This window comes from Eublepharis macularius, chromosome 2 (assembly GCF_028583425.1).
Source record: "Eublepharis macularius isolate TG4126 chromosome 2, MPM_Emac_v1.0, whole genome shotgun sequence".
Lineage (NCBI taxonomy): Eukaryota > Metazoa > Chordata > Lepidosauria > Squamata > Eublepharidae > Eublepharis > Eublepharis macularius.
This window is the reverse complement of record NC_072791.1, coordinates 34863271-34879917: the sequence shown is the minus strand read 5'-3', so window position 1 is coordinate 34879917 and position 16647 is coordinate 34863271. Positions and strand designations below refer to the sequence as shown.

General features: G+C 50.6%; 1 protein-coding gene across 3 annotated transcripts in view; it reads right to left on the bottom strand.

Moving 5' to 3' along the window:
- Positions 1-16647, bottom strand: part of EML5 (EMAP like 5) — a 188815-nt gene that overhangs the window by 77288 nt on the left and 94880 nt on the right. For all 3 annotated transcript variants that reach the window (XM_054971582.1, XM_054971581.1, XM_054971580.1), the window contains exon 15: positions 10210-10315. In XM_054971582.1, the coding sequence (XP_054827557.1) occupies positions 10210-10315 (106 nt within the window). The remainder of the gene's footprint in view (positions 1-10209; positions 10316-16647) is intronic.

Below are 16647 nucleotides of genomic sequence, written 5' to 3'. Positions count from 1 at the left end.
ATCTTGCACAGGACCCTGGGAATCAAGGGGAACGGAGGAAACATGTAGTGCAAGCCCTGCGTCCACGTAAACTGGAAGGCATCCCCAATAGAGAGGGGGTCGCTCCCTGCCCTGGAACAGAACGTGTGGGCCTTGGTGGTTGCCGCAGTGGCGAACACGTCTATCACTGGATGACCCCACATCTGGAAGATCGGCCCAACGCACTCTACGTTCAGTTCCCACTCGTGGTCCAGTAAAGGGACCCTGCTGAGGGCATCTGCCCGGGCATTGTCTGACCCAGCCACGTGTATAGCACGGAGCGACACGCCGTTCTTGATAGCCCACTGCCAAGTGAGTGTGGCTTCCCGGCACAGGGCCATGGACACTGTGCCCCCCTGCTGATTCACGTAGTACATGGCAGTCGTGTTGTCCGTCTGCACCAACACCTGACGATTTCTCAGCAGTGCTGTAAGAGACACAAGTGCGAAACGAATGGCCCTTAGTTCAAGCACATTGATATGGAGGGTCTTTTCCCTGTCAGACCAGACATCTTGCACAGACACATCACCACAGTAAGCCCCCCATCCCAACAGAGAGGCATCAGTGGTAACCGTGATGTCATGGTGTTGATACCCAAAAGGGGTCCCTTTAAACAAGTTGTCATCAGACAGCCACCAGTCCAAGGAGGAGAGGATGACCCTCGGGATAGAGAATTTGAGGGACGGAGGGTGCAGCAGAGCATCGTACCTCCGCACAAACCAGTTCTGGAGAGGGCGCATACGCAGCCTAGCGAAAGGCACCACAGAGGTGGCCGCTGCCATATGCCCTAGTAGGCACTGGATAGTGCGCACAGACTGGAATCGGTTCCTTTTAAACATGGACACCAGACCCCTTAGGGACCGAGCCCTCTCCAAGGGGAGCAGGGCCTTACCCTCCACAGAGTCTAACAGTGCACCAATGTAGGACACCTTGCAGTTGGGCACCAGTTTGGATTTCTCCAAGTTCACCAGGAGCCCCAGGCGTTGGCAAGTGCTAAGTACCAAGCCAATGTCCTGCACCAGCCTAGACTCCGATTCAGCCACGATGAGCCAGTCATCGAGGTACGGAAAGATGGTACAGCCTTCTTCCCGTAGGAAGGAAACCACAGGGGCCACACATTTAGTGAACACTCGTGGGGCAGTGGACAGGCCAAAGGGGAGCACCTTATACCGGAAAACCCTTTGCCGGTAAACAAAACTCAGGTACTTCCTGTGCTCCTTCCGTATGCCCACGTGAAAGTATGCGTCCTTTAAGTCAAGAACCGCAAACCAATCCCCTTGCCTCAGTAAGGCGATCACAGCCGCCAATGTAACCATTTTGAATTTGGTCACCTTGAGGAAGGCATTAAGGCCCCTCAGATCTAAAATGGGACGTAAGCCCCCATCCTTCTTAGGGACCAGGAAGAACCTAGAGAAGAAACCCTTTACAGAGTCCTCATAGGGCAATTCTTCCACAGCACCCTTGGCCAAGAGCGACACGATCTCCGCATCCAGCTCGGCCATAGTGTTATTGACAGCTGTCAGAGGTGAACTGCATCTAGGCAGCTCAACAAACTCCTGTCAGACTGTGGCTAGATAAGGCACTCTCTGCAAGGTTTCCTTTAGAAGCAAGAATAAGTCCAGTGTCTGGCAAAAGAAGTTTTATTGCAGAAAAGGTCCATTATAGTCCACTGTCCTGAATAGGAGACTCAGGATGGTACATGATCATTGTTACCAATGAAGAGCAAGCATAGGATACAGAGTAACAATACCCATCTGGAACAGCCTTCCCCCACAGTTCTCAAAACAACATCTTTCAGTCCTGGGAAGCTGCTCTCCTTCAAGGCCAATGCTTGGTGGATCGGTGTTAGACACAACAATCTCCTCTGGTGGGAATGCTGCCTGGGAACTGGTGCACCTGGGGAGAAAGCACTTAAACACTAGAAGCATTAGAAAATGGAGTCAGTACAGTTTAGATATATACTGGACCTGACATTCTGCCCCCCTTAAAATAGATCCCCCCCAGGCTTATATGGATAGCGAGTATGAAAAGCTTTGGTTAATCTAGGAGCATGAACATGTGCAGAGTTCACCCATTCATCGTAACCAGAATCAAAGTCCTTCCAGCGAATGAGGTAAAAAAGCTGGTTTCGCTTGAGCTTAGAGTCCAAGATTTGTTGTACCTCATAGTGTATTTGGTCGTCAATCAAAGTGGGAAGGGGTGGAGCTTTGATGTGCCATTTGTTGTCGGTGGGAGCTCTTTTTAGAAGGCTGACGTGGAACGTATCATGCACATGGCGCAGGTTTTTTGGCAAAGTTACAGCAACAGTTACCTTATTTATTATTTTGCGCACAGGAAAAGGTCCCAGGAATTTTAGAGCGAGTTTGCGGCTGGTTTGAGCTAGCTTTAGGTTCTTTGTGGAAATATACACATGATCTCCAGGTTGTAATTCCCATTCGGCCACACAATGGCGATCTGCGTATTTTTTGTAATCCAGTTTGGCTTTTTCAAGGTGTTTCTTAATAAGAGTCCATTGCTGCGCCGCCTCCCCCCACCATGAAGATACATCTGGCAGTTTAGAGGAATGGAGAGGGGGTGCGTCTAACGGGAAGGGATCGAAGTGAGTCCCGTACACGATTTTGAATGGAGCCTCTCCCGTTGAAGCGTGTACACTGTTGTTATAGGAGAATTCGGCTAGGGGGAGAAGGTCCACCCAATTATCTTGTTGAAAATTAATGTAGCAACGAAGAAATTGTTCTAAAATTTGGTTAGTCTTTTCGGATTGTCCGTCGGTTTGTGGGTGGTGGCTTGAACTGATGCCTTGTTCAATATTTAACATTTTCAAAAGCTCCCGCCAGAAGTTGGCAACGAACTGTCCGCCGCGATCCGAAATCACCTTGGACGGAAAAGAATGTAATTTCACGATGTGTTTTAAAAACAGATCCGCTAACTTTTTCGCGGAGGGTAGAGCAGTACAGGGGATAAAATGTGCTTGTTTGGAGAACAGATCTAATGTCAGGTCCAGTATATATCTAAACTGTACTGACTCCATTTTCTGACCCTCTTGGGAGATACAATACCCAAGGTAAGTGAGTTCTGTTTTATGGAATTCACATTTGGACAATTTGATGGGCAGTTTATTCCTCATCAAGGTGGCTAGGACCTTTTGTACCATTTGAACATGTTCTTCCTCGGTGTCCGAATAAATTAAAACATCATCAAGGTACACCACCACCCCTTTGTACAGAAATTCGTGTAGAACTTCGTTTATCATGGACATGAATACAGACGGGGCTCCCGTCAATCCAAAGGGCATAACTAAGTATTCATATTGTCCGAGGGGCGTATTAAACGCGGTTTTCCACTCATCCCCTGCCTTGATACGAACGTGGAAGTAGGCATCTTTTAGATCTAATTTTGTAAAGATCTTACCTTGAGCCACGACGTTGAGAAGGTCTCGGATGAGCGGTAGAGGATAGGCGTTGTTGGTGGACACTGCGTTCAGTCCTCGGAAATCCGTGCAGAGTCTGAGTCCCCCATCCTTCTTTTTTACGAAGAGGACCGGAGCGGCGTGGGGGCTAGAGGCTGGGCGGATGAACCCACGTTGAAGGTTGGTGTCGATGAATTTCCGGAGCTCTTCGCGTTCATGGAGACTCATGGGGTAGAGTCTCCCTTTGGGTAGCGAGGCTCCTGGTAAAATTTCCACCGCACAGTCCGTTCGTCGATGCGGGGGTAAAGTGTCCGCTTCCTCCTCCGAGAAAGCGTTTAGAAAAGGCCAGTAAGGTTCGGGTATTTGGTTGACTTCTTCTTGGGTAAGGAGGGCCTTTTCTTTCTGAGTAGGGTCTTCGCCCCAGTTTTGATTCCAACGGTGATTTTCACAGTTGGCGTGACTGAAGGTAATGCATCCCTGTGCCCAGTCTATGTAGGGGTTGTGATCACATAGCCATTTGCTGCCTAGGATTAACGGGTACTTGGCAGTAGAGCTGATGACAAAGGACCTCTTCTCCCAATGTTGTCCCATGCCTGTGATCACCGGGATGGTTTCAGTTGTAACAGGATTCATGTTGGTACCATCCATTTGTTCAAAGATTACTGGATTTTGTAAATCCCGAGTTGGTAAAACCAGTCCATTAACTAGAGCAGGGGCTATGATGTCTCTTGAGCAGCCCGAGTCGATTAGAGCTTGCACCCGAATGTGCATTTTTCTCTCTGGGTTGATCAGAGTCACGGGCATGAATAAAATGGACCCAGGTGGCCGGTTCGGTGCAGGAACGGGCTTGGGGCGGATCTGTCGTTTGGGCCCTTTTACGACAGATCCATCTCGTTTCCCGACTGGGGGCTCTCTGAATTGACTTCTGCGTTTGGGGAAGCGGGGTCGTATTCCATGACTTCTTCCGCTTCTAGTCCCCTCTCTGAGGCGGGCCTTTGGGAAGCGCCGCGGCCTCTGTTCGCTCGAGGTGCGGGAATCGGGCGTTGGAGAGTAGGAAATGGAGCAAGGGTTGGGCGCCTTAGTTGAAGCGGAGGTCTTTGCACAGGCCGGTAGGGGCATTGTGCTGCAAAGTGACCGGCTTGTCCGCATTGCAAACACAGCCCTTGTTGCCATCTAGCATCTCTCGCTCCACGGGTGGCGTACCCAGCTCCCCGTCCTCCCTTCTGCAAAGTCAAGGGTCTTCTTTGTCCCGTTTGTTGTTGTTGTTCAACCAAACGGACTTCCAAAATGCGATTCTCAACTTCGCATGCAAGTTGGATCCAACCCAACAAGGTAGGGGGATTGTCTTGCATGAGAGCTCTGTCTAAAAGTCTCGGGTTTAGTCCTTGCTTGAACAGGATGATTTTGGTGGACTCCTCACACCTAGGGCATTTGGCAGCCAATTGTCGGAATTTCGTGATATAGTCTCTCGCTGACATGCTGCCCTGTTTAATGGCCTGCAATTCTGTTCGGGCCCTGGTTTCCTCTAAGGGGTCTTCATATTGTGCTCTAATAGCATCTACCAACCCCTGGAGAGTATCGAGTTCTGGGGCCCCGATATTATATAGTCCTACGTACCAGTCCGCTGCTTTCCCTTGTAAGCGGGAGCCGAGATGTTCAATTTGGCTGGCCTCGCTGCCGAAGAGGTGTCCCCACCGGTTGAAGAATTGCACAACTTGCACTAGAAAAAAGCCCAATTTGGAGGGATCCCCATCAAAAGTGGCTTCCAGTTTCACCCAACCCATTGGGAGGTCTTGCCTCGGAGCTGGTGCTGGGTAGAAGTCCGCCGGAAGCATCAATGGCCCTTGAGGTATGGGGGGACCCGGTTGTGCTAGCGGTGCTGGTTGCGCTGGCGGCGGCATCACCGGTTGAGCCGGGGGTAGCGGCCTCGGCTGGGCTGGCGGTGGTGCTCTCGGCTGGGCTGGTGGTGGTGCTCTCGGCTGGGCTGGTGGTGGTGCTCTCGGCTGGGCTGGTGGCGGCAGTCTGGGTCGGGCAGGCGGCTGCAATCTCGGTCTGGCTGGTGGCAATGCAGGAGGTGCTGGCCGTAGCGGTTGAGGTGTTTGCAGTTGAGGCCGGTGCGGCGGAGTGATGATCGGCCGCTGAGGGGTGGGTTGGTGGGGTCGTAGTGGTGTAGGCCCCATCGGTTGGTTCGGAGGTGGTCTTACGGGCTGTTCCAGTGGCAAACGTATCGGCTGCAGCGGCGGGGTTAGTTGTGGTCGAAGCGGAAGGGGCCGCAGCGGCGAAGGCTTAATGGGTGGTGGGCCGCGCGGGCTTGCCCCTCTTGGCGTCGTGTCTCTGGGACGCACAGGCTGGTCTTGTGGTGCCGGTAGAACTTCCCCCGAGGTTTGCTGAATAGGAACCACTTCTAGCGGTCGTTGCGGTAATTCCTCCTCAGAAGGGGCCGGGAGTTCTTCCGTCTGACCCGGCCGAACTGTTGTTGGAGAAGCGGGAGGGTGTATCACTGTCGTCTCGGTTGGACGGGTTGGTCCCTCTCCTTCTCTTGGCTCCTCCGCTGGAGTCTCCTCGGGAGACGGATCCCCGTCCAATTTAGGGGGTTCCGTTGGAGTCTCTCCGGGCACCTCAGCTGGAGTATCCCCGCTCGGCGGAGTTTCGTTTAGTCCAGGGTGTTCCGCGGGCGATTCTCCCGGTTCTTCAGGGTAGGTTTCCTCCTCTCCCGAAGGTAGCGGCTGCTGCGGGTCGCCCTCCACTGGATAGGACATGACACTTTGAAGGGTGGCAATTTGTATCGCCATTTCTTCAGGCGAGATTCTCTCTCCTGCCCCCATTGACGAGATTAGGTGAATGGCATGAGCCAAACTTTCCTCCATATCGATCAGCCTAGCTTCCAACTGTTGTATTCGGCTAGGATCCGGTTGCCCCATCACGGAACCTCCCTCAGTTGTACTCACCGGGGAAAACGGCCCCCAGGGCGGAGGATCGCCTTGATCGACTCGCGATCTCGCTGCTAGAATTCCTTTGGCTAGGCCCGTCACGGCCGAGATGCCGGAGTCTACAGCATGGGTACGGCTTTGTATTTGCACCCAACTTTGCTCAGGAACTTCCGTTGGCTCTTTCCACGGGGCAAGTTCCGAATAATCCCAACTCAGGGCGCCGCGGTGAGAAGTATTCCCGTCCGTCCGTTCGGTCGTCCGGTTCCAAAACAGCCACGGTTGGCTGCTGTCCAGCTCAGGGACCGTCTCTAGGCTTCGGCGCCCGTCCATCGAAACTCTTGGATGTAGCCCTCCGGCCCGGCGCTCCCGTGTTTCTCGGGGTCGGGCTCCCCACTCCGACGGGGTGGGTAGCGAGAGCAAGGGAAGAGCTGTAGCCCTCGGCCTTGTCCCCTCACTGCTGAGGTCGATGAGAGGCGGTGTAGGCGTCGAAGCACCAGCGCCGGCTGGCACCTGCGATTCTTGGGGTTGCACTGTTTGACTGTCGGGGGACGCATACGGATCAAACAAAGGATCCCTGTCCGGGACTACCTTGGAATCCGCTGGGCCCGACTCAGGCATGATTGGTAACAAAATGTCAGACTGTGGCTAGATAAGGCACTCTCTGCAAGGTTTCCTTTAGAAGCAAGAATAAGTCCAGTGTCTGGCAAAAGAAGTTTTATTGCAGAAAAGGTCCATTATAGTCCACTGTCCTGAATAGGAGACTCAGGATGGTACATGATCATTGTTACCAATGAAGAGCAAGCATAGGATACAGAGTAACAATACCCATCTGGAACAGCCTTCCCCCACAGTTCTCAAAACAACATCTTTCAGTCCTGGGAAGCTGCTCTCCTTCAAGGCCAATGCTTGGTGGAACGGTGTTAGACACAACAATCTCCTCTGGTGGGAATGCTGCCTGGGAACTGGTGCACCTGGGGAGAAAGCACTTAAACACTAGAAGCATTAGAAAATGGAGTCAGTACAGTTTAGATATATACTGGACCTGACAACTCCAGCCCGTACCCCAGTTCAACAATAGTTAAGACCCATGAGTCAGATGTTATTGACTCCCACTCAGAGAGGAGTGGACTAAGTCTGTCCGAAAAGTTCGGGGATACGGCTGGCGCGACCCGTCAGTACTGCCTCCCGGCGCCCTGCTGGTCTTTCTGCTGGGCCGGTTGCTGTGCCTGACGAGGCTTGAAGGGCCGACGCCTCCTCTGCTGCTGTGCGGGAGGGTAAGGCCGCTGCTGGTAGGCAGGATACTGATGGTAACCCGGCCGCTGCTGTTGGTATCTGCCCTGGTAGTGGTAAGGGCCGGACCGGGGAGCGTACCGTGACCTGGAGGAGGGCTTGTCCGCTGGAGCCAGACCCAAGGACCGCGCCGTCTGCCTGTCCTCTTTTTTCTTTTTCAGGGTCTCGTCGGTCGATTTGGAGAACAGCGAGTCCCCTTCAAAGGGCATGCTCTCCACCCTGGAACGCACCTCCTGGGACAGGGCCGTAGACCGCAACCAGGAGTGGCGCCTGAGGACCACCGCCGACGCCATCCCCCTAGCAGCAGTGTCAGCAGCGTGGCTCCCAGCGTTCATTTGCTGTTTAGACAGCCGGACAGCCTTTGTTTGCAGCAGGGACACCACAGCCTTCTGCTCAGGAGGGAGGTCCCGGGTATAGGATGCCAACTTCTCCCAGAGGTACAGCTGGTACCCTGCCATGATGGTCTGGTAGTTGGCAATCCTCAGACCCAGCGAAGCGACGATGTACTGGCGCCTGCCCATGGCATCAAGCTTCTTGCCCTCTTTATCGGCAGGCACCGAGGAGTGACCCGATCGTCGGGGGTTGAATTCCTCTGTGACCAAGGAGGAAGGTGGAGGGTGTTTCACCAACGCCGGCCAGGTGCCCTGCTTGATCTTGTAAAGCTGCTCGATGCGCTTGGACGTTGGAGGTTGATCACAGGGCACCTGCCACACCTTCTCCACAATCTCCTCAATACCCTCGAGCATGGGAAAGCCAACGTACGCCGGATTATCCCCATAGATACGTTTGAGGAGCTTGTCCTTGGTCTGGGGAACTGCCGAAGAGATGTCCATCTCGAGAGCCTTGGCCATCCTTGCCATCTGGTCGGCGTAGATGCGGAGGTCCTCGAATGGCGAGTCCGCAGATGGCACCAGCTCCTCAGCCGGCGATGGTTCGGACCAGGACTCAGACTGGTAGCCGCCAAAGCTCTCCCCATCCTCCTCATCGGAACCGAGCTGGGATTCCGGAACCTGGAGCGGAGGGGGAGCCCACGCCGACCTCGATGTCGAAGGCCTCGGTTCCAACACGGAGAAGCCCGCAGGTGCCCCCTCCCATTGGCAACGGTATGGCGAGGGGAGGTAGGAAGCCTGTCGATGCCGGGACGCAGTGGACCGGATTGATCGGACACTGTCCCCGGAACCATGCCGCTCACGACCGACCAGAGGTGGAGACGGACGGACAGGCGACGGACGGCTCCGACGAGGAGACGGGCTCGGTTCCAGCCTCGGCGACCGAAGGGCGAGCGATGGTTGGCTCCGACGGTGCGGGCTCGGCTCCGGCCCCGACGAGAATTCCGCGGGCACCGTCTCGAAGGCCATCGGATCCGGCGCCTGCACGGAGATGTCTTCTGGCTCCGGGGAGCCCAAGTGAGGGGAAGGCGTGTGAGGAAGCACGATGACCTCCTCCTGAGGAGCGGGACGCGGCGACCGATGATGCTTGGTCTTCTTCTTCTTCTTCGCTGGTTCCGAAGAAGACCTCGGAACCGACGCGCTCCTCGCCTTCGAAGGGGACCTCGGCTTCGACCTCTTAGGCTTCATCGGAACCGATCCGGCCGTCGGTTCCGACCGGGGACTCGGTACCAGGATCCTCGGTTCCGAAGCTGGTCTCGGATCCGACCTGGTAGATGACGCGCTACGGGGCGGCCGCACCGGTCCCTGCGCTGGAGAGGCCGCTCTCGACGCCGAGGCACTCGGGGGACGCGGTTTCGACCCCGACCTCGCGGAGGCCACTGAGCCAGCTCTGGAATGCCGTTCGGCAGAGGGGCTTGGGCCGGCCTTGGAGGAGGGCAACGGAGCGCCTCCGGACATGACCTTCTGCCACAGGGAGGAGTTCAGTCGGGCCTTGCGCTCCTGCCGGGCCTTGCTGGTGAAGCCCTGGCACACAAAAAAGCACAGAGCAACGAAGCTCACGTTCTCTCCAAGCGGCGGCAAGAAGAGAACTGAGGGAAGGGGCCGTTGGTCGCTGGAGGATCACGTGACCGTTTGGGCGGGAAAACGGTCGCTGAGGCGCGCGACAAACGGCCCCTTCGGAGCCATGGAAGCTCTAGAAAATTCTCCGGCGGCTGGCCTGCGCCTGCGCAGTCCCATGTGTGGAGGCACAGAAGAACGAAGATGAACAAAAGTTCTGGTAACAGATGCAGCATATGAAGAAATGAAAGCTGAGGTGTTACACCACAAAGCCTTATATAGACAGTTCATGCTAGCAAAATGACAAATTAGAAAGGTAAACTTATTTAGTTAACAGCAATAAAAATTATTTTACAATAAGGCACTGCTGCAAGTAGCACAATATGAAACTCAATAAAGCCTAGGGTGTTTTTTAATATACAGTTTTCAAGTGAGAAACTGAAAATAGCAGACATAATGGAATAAACTAATTTGTAACCATGGTCCTTCAAGATGTACTGTTACATCTATGGGTAAGCATATCAGTCTAAGGCACAAGACTGTTAGGTCTGAGAAAAGAGATTTTTCAATTCTACTTACACATAAGATAGAACGGCATACTAATATTAATGACTACCTGAAAAGTCAACTGCACATACACCATACTGGTGATAGCCCTTTAATACGGACAGTGGTTTGATTGTCTCTGTATCCCAAATATGAATTGAGCTGTCCCGACCAACCTTGAATAAAACAGATAGTACAATTAATATATATACATATATATATATGCATTTTAAAAACAATTGTAGTTTACAATCATAGGTAATACAAAATAAAACTAGCAATACAACAAGAGCAATACTACTAACATTTTATTATTTCTTCATAACCTCCATATCCTAACCAGTTTTTCTTCCTTTCATGGGATTATAACACTCTTTTTAACTTAGATATTAAAAAAATTGAAATTCCAGTAGTTTTCTGCTATTCTGGATGTTAGATATGTCAATATTGAAGTTGAAATAAATAGCCATGCTAAAATTAATGTCTAATTAATCAAAGCAATGCTTAAATTCAATTTACTTTAAATATTTTCAAAATATTTTATTCCATCACACAGACTACAGTTATTTAAAAAATTACTCATTTCATATATTCTTTATCCATTAATTCAGCAGTTGTAATGTCCACCTGGGGGTTAAAATGTAGACATGGGGCTCTACTCAGGCAGATGTTTCAGAAATCCTTTATAGAAGCCACACAATAGAGGAACCACTATGTAAGTATGAAACATTTTCCTGCTTGGAAGGGAAAAGGCAAGTTCCTGCAGGCAGAAAATTGTTGTGATTAAAGTTATAAACGGGTTTCAGATTCACAGTTTATCTTTCTGAAGCATGAGAAAAAACAGGATTGCACTTACCTATAACTGTTATTCATTGAGAGCCTTCTGTGCAGGCAGGCATTGAGTCAGCACAAGTGTAGGCCAGCTACGAAGGCAAGATTCTCCAGGCTGCTAAGCTTTCTGAATTTCAAGGGTCACTCAACCCACCCAGCAGCAAGACAGAGCTTTCTAACCAACACTGTCACACAGTTTGAGTTGGAAAGCACCCCTCTCTCTCAGATCTTTGTAGCCACCAAAAGAGAGGAATAAAAGAATCAGGTAGAGCTCACTGCAGGGCCAAGTGGGAGGGAATGTGTGCCTATACAGAAGACTCTTGATGAACAACAAATTACAGGCAAGTGAACCCTGTTTTCATTTTTGAGTCATTTGTGCAGCTCCACATCAGGATTATAGAAAGCTCCCTTACATGAAGGAGAATATGGAGCTCTCAGATAAAGAAACTTTGAAGGACTGCCTTTCCAACTGCTGATTCATATCTGGAATTTTTGCACAAAGAGCTATGTTTCACATATGCGGAAACCAATGATCTCATAGCAGCTCAACAGATTTCCTTGAGAGCAGTTCCTTGAAGAAAAGTTGTGGAAGATGCCTGGACCCTGGCAGAATGAGCAGTGACATAGATTATACATCTGCAAGGGTATAGCAATGCTTGACAATTGAGAGAATCCATCTAGACAAAGAAAACAGAAAAAGATGGGGATTGCTCCTAAAGGGATGGATCCTGTTTAAAAATATATATAAAGCTCTTTTGGCATCCAAGGTATGACTTGTATACTCATAGTTACTGATTGGAGAATGGAAAAATACTGGGAGGATGATGTCCTGTGAGAAGAAAAATTGAGAAACTGTCTTAGAGAGAAATGACATACTAGGTCATAGGGCCAGCTTTGTCTGAGTGGAATTTGGTGACAAGAGGATCATAGTGCTACCCTGTGAGCCAAACTAATTACCACTGGAAAAATGGTTTTCATGGTAAGAAATGACAATGGGTTTGAATGAAGATAACACTAATGAAAGGTTCCACTGAGGAACTGGAGAAAATACTGGTGTGGAGAGGGGGGGGGGGGTCGAAAAGGCCTTTCAAAAAAAATTTAGACAACTGATGAGAAAAAACAGACCATACAGAAATGGTTTTTTGGGTTGCAGAAACTGCTGCCTAATGGACTTTGAGAGAAGTACATGACAGGCCCAGGCCCTTTAATTCTAGCAGGTATGCAAGGTGGAGGGGAGAGGAAGAAACACTTTAGTATTGGCCCATAAAGAAAACTTAAGCCATTTGGCTGCATATGCTCACCTGGTGACAGTTTATGAAAATTTTCAAATACCCTCCAACTGAGGAGGAAAAACACACAATTTAGTGGATGAGCCAAGCCATGAGATGAAAGGATATGCTGTGATGTAGCAAGAAGTCCATACAAAAGATGTCCTTGAAAGGTGACGAGGTACCCCACACTATTTGGCCACAGCCCAAAGGGTCAAAAACCAACACTGATGGGCCCAAATGGGGTAATTAAGATACACTGAGTGTTGTCCTCATGAAATTTACAGAGAACTCTGCTAATGAGAAGAATTGACAGGAAGGCATAGAAAAGAGTTCCCCATTAGGTGATATGAAAGGCATCCGCCAAAGATTGTGGGTCCCTTGTAGCCGGGGAGAAGAAAAATGGACACTTGGTCTTCACCTTGATTGTGAAAAGGTCTCGGGGAAACCCCATTTCTGGGAAAACACTTGCAAATTACAATTCTGAATGATCCATTTGTGTGTAGTTGAAGGTGTCCTACTGGAACAGTTTGAAACAGAAATGTGGATTGTTTGAAGGACAATGTTCTGAAGGATGATCCAATTCCAGTTGGTCACTGCCTTAGAACATAGCATATCGGAGACAGCTCTCTCTTGTCTGTTTAAGTAGTACATTGCAGTTATCTGTAGTTGCTTGAACAGCTGTTTTTCAAAGAGGCTGCATAAGATACTGGAGCATAAGGAATAGCTCTGTTTCATATATTTTTGTTTAACTTCTTTTTTATGAGAGACTAGAGCCGTTAACAGAAAGTTTCTTGAAATATGCCCACTAGCTTGCTAGAGAAGCATCATAACCTAAAATCCCAAATTGACACCATCTGAACAGGTGAATGTCTTGAGAAAAGGAAGCCAATAACAGGTCTAAAAATGGAAGGACACATTTGTGAGTGGTGGAACTGACACCCTCAGGAAACAAACCAAAGTTATATATGCACAGGCATGCAGATAGGATAGGTAGTAAAGGATATTATGCCCAGCAATTTTGCAATACACAGCATCATCTGAAAATGACAGCAGAAGAAGTTAGCAATCAGAGCACAAAGAACTCAGTGTCAGGGCTTGTCACGGGCACCGCTGTGTTGGGCGCCGGTGTGCCCAGCTCTGATGCCTGGGGGGTGTCAGGGATACTGCAGGACCCTGCTCTGTGGAAGGACCCTGCTCTGGGGTGGTATACATCACCAAGACTCCCTCTCAGTCCACTCGCCAGCCTGCTCAACCTGAGCCACCCCTCACTCTCACTTCCCTCCTTTGCCTCCTCCATCAACCCTCCTTCTCGCATCCTCATGCTCTCTTGCTTCTCACCACTCCTACTCCACTCCATCACTCCTACACAACCCGCCACAGCCTGTGGGTGGACTTCCCTTATATCCTGCCCCTCATCCCAGGCTCCACCTGCCAGGCCACACCCCTCTTTTGCCTTCCAGCATTGGCTTGGGTTGCCTCAAGCAGTTGCACCTGGGGTAGCTAGTTTGGCTGCATTGGACAGCTACAGCTGTGCTTTCTTGGCTAGCTGCCAAGCTTCCTCTGTTCTGAGCTTCCAGCAGCCTCATCTGGTCTCCATTACCCCCTTCCTCCCTGTTTGCAGCTTGGGGCATGGCCCTGTGCTGCTTCTGCTGTTCTGCTGATAAAGTGGCTGTCTGCCCCTCTTTCTTGTGCTTTCTCCCTCTGCCCTGGCCCCCTCCTGGCTGTCCTTACTTCCCCTGTCAGGGTCCTTAGCCTCCCACTGGAGGATGGGGCTGGCTGGTTTCCCCTGCTCCTTCTGATCCTCTGGGACTTGGGAGCTGCTCCACCTTCCTGAGGCTGGGTTGCCTCTTTCTCCTCTAGGGCTTGGGCAGGGGCTTCCAGTACCTCTACTCCCTTGTTGGCACTCTGGACAGGTGTGGGTGCCTGTTGCCCTTTGGGGTGGGGTTGGGTTGGGTGGCCTTCCCTTTTCCCTTCCGTTTCTGCTGGCTGGAGCTACACTCCCTTCCCAGGGGCTTCCTGTGCCTGCCGCTGGCATCCCATCTGCTTTCGGGTAGGGGGGCTGCGGCAAGTCCGGGGTTCCAGGACTGCTCAACCCCAGACACTCAGGTCCTATTCCTCTGAGAGGAATGCACAGTCTATTGTGGTATACAGGATGTCCCCAACAAAAGTGCAAGTGTTAGAGTCATTATGTAAGACCCTAAGGATTGAATCAAGGATTTTGGATTTTAACAAACTTTTACATCTGTTGCTATTAGCAGCATCTTATCCAAGTACAGTATCCAATCTTCACTGGGAGAGACTGGAGAAAGATTGCCAATTTTGTCTTCTGGTGATAAAATAGGCTTTGTTTGAGTTGGAGGTGCAATCCAAAGGAATATAGGTTGGTGAATGCTTGGGATGGCAAATAATTGGTTCTGGGGATGGTGCAAAGTGTTTTGAATTGTTAGAAGGTATTATAGGCAGGTCACAGCCTTCACTCTATTGGATGCTGCACGCTGGTGATGCATAGAATGAATATTGCCAGTGATATGGATGCCTTGGAAACCAAGAGTTTGAATGATGTGTTTGTTGAGACGGAACTGGAGGCATTGGTAGCAGAACTGACATCTGAACAGTTGATGGTGGTGGTAGACAAAGGCAAATTATATTGAACTCACCCTCCAAGAGCACAATTGTATTGATTGGCCTCAAATGGGGAGATGGAATACAGTAGAAGGATCGGTTCCAAGGCAGTCATTAAGTCTGCCTACTTAATGGAGCAGAAAAAGGAGTAGATTTGACATGGGGCCTCAACTTAATGTTGACCAAAGATTCCATGTGATTCCTGTGAGCCTAGGAAAGGTGGGGATGAGTGCCAACAGCTGGTTCCAACCTCTGAACTGAGGCCACTGAAACAGCCCAAGATGTGCAATCCAAGGGATTTGAGTGTTTAATGGTAAATGCCTCAAGAGCTTGAAGGGCTCTCCCAAAGTATAGTTTTTAGTCAAAAAGGCAGTGCAGACTGTGGTGGTAAATTGCTAGTGGGTAATACAAGCAGCAACGTTACGAGTCCCACCAAGGCATACAAGACACAAAGCTTCAGAAAATTCTAGAAAACTTGAGAATCTTCCTTCCACAGCTAGACTGAACCTGCACAGTTCCAATGTGGGACTGCACAAGTAAGTCCATGATGAATATATGTTTATTTGTTCTTATATATCATAACAAAAAAACAGGTTTTACTTACCATAACTGTTGTTCATCTAGGTCTTCCGTGCAGGCACACATGGAACTGCGCACGCGCAGGCCTGCTGATACCGGAGATTTTTATAGCTCAAAGCCACTAGGGGGCGCTCCCGCCTCTCAGCGCGCATGCGCGGCTGCTTTCCTGCCGAAACGGCTCCTAAGAGGCGGAGCGCCCCTCACATACCCTCAGTTCCTCTTTCGCCGCCCCCTGCAAGGTAAGTACCAAGAGAGTCAGCGGGGAAGGAGGGAGGGCATGTGTGCCTGCACGGAAGACCTAGATGAACAACAGTTATGGTAAGTAAAACCTGTTTTTCATCTACGGTCTTCCTGTGCAGTCCCACATGGGAAGATTACAAAGCTAAATACCTGGGTGGAGGTGATGCCAAAGCATCACTCAAAGATGGAGTGCAGAACTGCTGTGCCCACCGCTGTCTCTTTCCTATCTAGGATGTCCAGCGCGTAATGCTTCACAAAAGTATCCGCCGAGGCCCACATCGCCGCTCTGCAGATGTCGTGTAGTGGAACATCCCTGAGGAGAGCCGCCGCCGCCTGGGACCTGGTGGAATGGGCATGCACTTCCAAAGGGCAAGGTAAGTTAGCAACAGTATAACACGTCCGTATAGTCTGGACCACCCATCTAGAAATAGACTGAGACGAGGCCCGTCTACCCTTATGCTGTCCCGCAAACAAATAAATTAGAATCAAGCCGAAACGGCTTCACCCTATCTCAATAGAATAGAATAGCCCTGCGGACATCCAGGGAATGAAGGGCCTTCTCCGCCTCCGAAACTGGAGCTGGGAAGAAAACTGGCAGAACTAGCTCCTGAGACAAATGAAAACGTGACACCACTTTAGGTAAAAACTCAACCTTCGTACGAAGAACAACCTTCTCAGGATGAAATTTTAAATAAGGGGGCTCGCAAGATAACGCAGCCAACTCCCCCACCCTCCTGGCTGAAGTAGCCGCAACAAGAAAGACCACCTTCATGGACAAAAAGCGGAGTGGACAGGAAGCCAAGGGTTCAAACGGCTTGGACATTAAACGAGTCAGGACCAAGGGTAACGACCACTGTGGAACCAGGGCCCGAACAGGGGGAAACAAATTATTCAACCCTCGCAAAAACAATTTAGCAGAATAGTGGGAAAAAACAGATTTCCTGTCAACTGGAGGGTGAAAGGCA